We start from the raw sequence: 4,742 nt of genomic DNA on the forward strand, positions 1-4,742 counted from the left end.
GCTGGCCGATCCACCTCGCCGTCGAAGTTCCGCCGGGTCCCTCGCTCTCCGTCGGCCGCTCCGGCGGCGGGAGGGTGGGGGAGCCACGGTTTTCGTCTGTATATAGCGTAGGGTTGTGCAGGTACCAGCCGGCGGCGTCGAGGAGGCGGCGGCGCGGACGGAGTGGCGTTTTGTGGCGGCGGTCGTCCTCTTCGGTGGTGATGCTCCGGTGGAGTTTCGCCGCAGATTGTCCGCCCTTCTCTCGCCTGCAGGTCCTTGGAGCTGCTGTGCGAGTTGTTCCTCACTGGAGGCCGAGTAGCGGCGGATCCGGGCCAGCTGTTCTGTTCGAAGGAGCTGGTGATGGTGGCCATGGCGTTCGAGTTGACAGAGCGAGGTGGAGGCTCTTCGGAGTTCGAGGATCGATGACTTCCCGTCCGCAGAGGGACACCTCCGATCCAAGGCTGAAGGGAGGTGCAGCGGCGGCGCGCCGTCGGCACGGCTTGCTTGTCGTTGACGAAGACGGGATCCAGAAGGACCTACTTGTAATTTTGCTCTTTGTGCTGGATCTTTCTGTAAGAACTGTGGCTTAATATTATCAGCTTTTTCTCGCGGAAAAAAAAGTGGTATATTTGTCAATACGGACGGGTAGATGGGGTATATTTGTAAAAAGAAGTCGATGAGTCAGTGCTCTGCCGTTTTTTTTTTTTTTGGAGTAAACCGTGAGCTTTATTAATCACGAAACACAAAGTTACAATCAGCCTCAAGGCTATGAACTAAAAAGGAAGGGCACTCCCCCAGCCATTCGTGTGACACCACGTTGTTGCAAGCATATTTAGCACACAAGTGGGCCACACTATTGGCTGAACGGCGTCTAAAACACAAGCTAAAAAACTGAAAAAACACACTCAGCTCACGGATATCATCTAAGATAGGAGAGATAACTGATCGATCTCTCTCGGCCTACGCCCCAGCATACGGACGAGCTCGGAACAGCCGACCTCAAAAATGACCCGAGGGTAATTATGCTCCCTCGCAAAAACCACGGCGTCTCGGAGGGCAAGGGCTTCGATCGTGAGAGGATCTGACATAGCTGGGTAGACCTTACACCAAGCTCCTTTGAAACCCCCATTGTCTCTAGCAATCCCGCCTCCTCCTGCTACTCCTTCGGCAACCGCAACCGCCCCATCTGAGTTCATCTTGATAACTCCTTCTGGCGGCCTCTGCCATCTACACTCCGGCCTCCTTGGCAACGGACGCTGCTGAGGCGGCGGAAGATCAAGGGACAGAAGAGTATCCCTAACAAAACCAATAGTAGAAACCGGGTTATACCCCTTCTCACCATGGGTCCACTTGTTCCGTGAGTCCCAGATCGAATACATAATAGTGATGATCTTCGGTCTGTCCTCCTTTGAGATAAGGCTGTCACAGATAATGTCCTTAGTCCATGTATCCTGATGGAGGCGAGGGAGTTTAAGATTCAGAATCTCCTTTGCCGCCTCCCAGAACAGTTTTGCATGTGAGCATTCGATCAAAGCGTGCTTCACATCTTCAATGGTTGATTTGCAGATCCCACAGATACTTTCCTCCTTTGAGATAAGGCTGTCACAGATAATGTCCTTAGTCCATGTATCCTGATGGAGGCGAGGGAGTTTAAGATTCAGAATCTCCTTTGCCGCCTCCCAGAACAGTTTTGCATGTGAGCATTCGATCAAAGCGTGCTCTGCCGTTGATCAGACGGACAACGTGGTGTGCAGGATGCAGGTGCACTGTACACGCGTGCACCCTTGGTAAATCGATGCCCGCTTCGTCTCTTTCTGCTTTCCCGGTTTCTCAGCGGCTGCTGTAGCTTTTTCCCCGGCGATCGATGCTGCTAGGATAAGGACGGTGACTGTAGAGTGCGGAGGGGATGGGCATATGCCGATGCAGAAATGGAATCGATCTACCTACCCCACGCTCGCCTGCTTCCCGGCTGAAAAGACGACGACAAGCTTGGACCATGGTCTCGTTCTGTGAACTTCACCATTAATCTGGTTCCGTTCAGGGCTCTATACACTGACAGCCTTATGCACGCCTCCATCACGAAAGCATGTGCGTCCTTGCACAGATGTCTTGTTTTTACTAGCACGAGTGTTTTGTTCCAGGGAATCCATGATTCGGAAACTGCAAATGTGGCCGAGCTAGCTTGGTTTTCTGAAAATTTTGAAATTGAAATTTTGAAGTTTTTAAAAGAGCTAAAAGAAATCCTACAGGTTGAAATGATATACTATTCTACCAACAAACAAAATCTCAACGGGAAACACCTTATATTTCAGGCCACACAAAAGTAGCAAAATCTAACCAAGTTGAGAAGTTCGAAATCTAGGGCTGTTCACTGTACTTTGGATCCTCATTTTTGTCGTTTCTGCACATGCTACAATACAAATGCGTTTCAAACTAAAATTTTACATGTTAATAGAATACTTCATCTCCTACATCTAAGATTCTATTTATTCTTTAAAACTCTAGAACATTGTTTATAAAATTTTCAAAAAAAAAGAGCTCAGGTCTACAAATTAAACGCGGCAGTATGTATGAATCTTTTGATATGTCCAAGAATAATGCTACCTCCTCTCTATGAGTAAGGTACACCCATTTTAATACGAACTTTCAGCAAAATAACTACTGTAATACCTTTGTATTCACAATAAAACTATTTTCAATGAAACTAATTCTATGCCAATAATGATTATATATTTAAACTAACTATTGGTCTAAGCAAATGTAAAAAAAGGCATGGATTGACAGTACAAATTAGATTAGCTAGAACACAAACAAACCAACCAACATTGACTGATGCAGTTCATGCAGTGGATTGTAATGTTTACATGCATGCCGTTGCATTACCGCATCGAGAGCTGAAACTAGCTATTCCAAGCACACGGTTAACTAACTAGCCACTGCGGTACTGCCAACCATCCGGCCGAGCCCGAAACAATGCAGTAGAAGCAGGCTAGCAGCTAAGCTAGGGAGCTCGGGGCCGGAATGCGGGATAGATCGACTATAGATGGATCTAGGATTCATGTGCAGCACGGCTCACATTACAGGCATGTGAGCCGTCCATTGCTGTCTTCCATCGGCCATTGGAATTAGCACAATTTCTTTTATTAAGAGTACTGCAAATCTAACACGAAACGACATTACTGGCTATGAGAGTTCAAATGACATGATTTAACTAAAGCAGGAGCTGCTACGCTACTAACAATCCGACCAAGCAGCTACTAACTTATTGAACACACTGGACTAGGAGCAGGCTAGCAGCTAAGCTAAGCTAGCTCGAGGCAGGATTGCTCGCCAGATCCACATTAGATCTAGGTGCTGCAGTAGACGATCTTCATCTCGGAGACGCCGTGGCAGTTGCCGCCGGGGACGGAGTGCTCGAAGCACTTGGATCTGTTGCAGCCGGCGGTGGGGCAGTGGCCCTGAAGCTTGCCGTGCGGGGTGCAGGAGACGGGGATGGTGGACTTGGTCGGCCCGGGGGTGAGCTGGTACCAGCCCCCGCCTTCGTGCCCCAGGTGGAATTCCACCATGTCGGCGCCGTACAGCTTCACGCGCCCCGTCCACGCGCACACCGGGAACTCACGGTGGGTGCCGCGGGGGAGGAGGTACCCGTTGCTGAAGAGGAGCTTGCTGTTGGCCAGCGGCTCGATGTTCAGCCGCAGGTCGTGGTCGCACAGGTTCTGCACCGTCACCTTGTGACCGTCGCAGCTGGGGGGGTCGTACTGCACGGCGGCGGACACCGCCGTCGCCGCCAGCGCCAGCAGGAGAGCGACTAGGGCCTTGGAGAACGCCATGGTGTTACTGTGTAAGGAAGGAGAGAGGCTGATGCGGGGCTTTGGGTTGAGGTTTAAGGCTCAGGGGTTGTACGGTATTTATAGGCGCAGCTAGGGCAAGGGTTAGGGCTTTGCAAATCCTCTGTGGATCAGTAGCAAGTGGGATAGCAAACTTCAAGATTAACTTAACCCTAGACGCCGCCTCACAGTCACAGACACTAGGTTCTCACAAGATGAATAGCCAGTGATGTCTTGTAGCCTGTAGCCGCCCTAGCTCGTGTAACGTGTGACATGCTACTGTTACCGTAGGGTTGGTGGCCAGCAAAATCGAGTGCTTGGTTTGCATGTGTGGACCAGTGGCGTGCATTCGCGCGCCAGGCAACGGTGATTCAACTCTCTGTTTTTTATTACTAGGCTCTGTTTGCCATTGCCACAGTATTTACGCTACGGGAAAAACAGTGCTTTGCCGTGCGCCACTTTGCACGGCAAAGATCCCTATATGCACGGCAAAGGCTTTGCCGTGTGTGCACGCACGGCAAAGTCTGCCCGGCAAAGAGGGCGCCGGCAAAGCCAATGTTGTCGTGCGCATGATCGTTATGCACGGCAAAGGCCTTTGCCGTGCGTCCTCGTCTTTGCCGTGCGTGCGCCGCTTTGCCGTGCGGCAGCGCGTTGCCGTGCATTGAGGGCTTTGCCGTGCGCGGTGACGTTGCCGTGCGGCCTTTCCTTTGCCGTGCGCGCAGACGTTGCCGTGCGGCTGCTCTGTGCCAAAGGGTCCCAATCTTGGTTCTCCATGTGTATATGTCCTAAACAAATTTAAAAGAATGAAAAAATACATTGGTGCACCCTCGCGCGGAGAAATCTAGGGAGGTAGACCCGCTGGGGCACACATACCGTTGTTTTGGGGGGAGGAGGGGGAGAACGACCGCCGGAACACCGGAACCCCACCAAATCTTG

General features: G+C 51.1%; 1 protein-coding gene across 1 annotated transcript; it reads right to left on the reverse strand.

Annotated features, from left to right (window-relative positions):
* Positions 1–3,326: 3,326 nt before the first annotated feature.
* LOC124655992 lies at positions 3,327–3,809 on the reverse strand. Its single transcript, XM_047194810.1, has one exon. It carries the CDS (start codon positions 3,807–3,809, stop codon positions 3,327–3,329), a length of 483 nt encoding a protein of 160 aa, XP_047050766.1.
* Positions 3,810–4,742: the final 933 nt, after the last annotated feature.

Source organism: Lolium rigidum, chromosome 5 (genome assembly GCF_022539505.1).
Source record: "Lolium rigidum isolate FL_2022 chromosome 5, APGP_CSIRO_Lrig_0.1, whole genome shotgun sequence".
Classification (NCBI taxonomy): Eukaryota; Viridiplantae; Streptophyta; class Magnoliopsida; order Poales; family Poaceae; genus Lolium; species Lolium rigidum.

Coding starts and splice junctions, on each gene's coding strand:
- LOC124655992 (XM_047194810.1), bottom strand. CDS start 3,809: ATGGCGTTCTCCAAGGCCCTAGTCGCTCTCCTGCTGGCGCTGGCGGCG.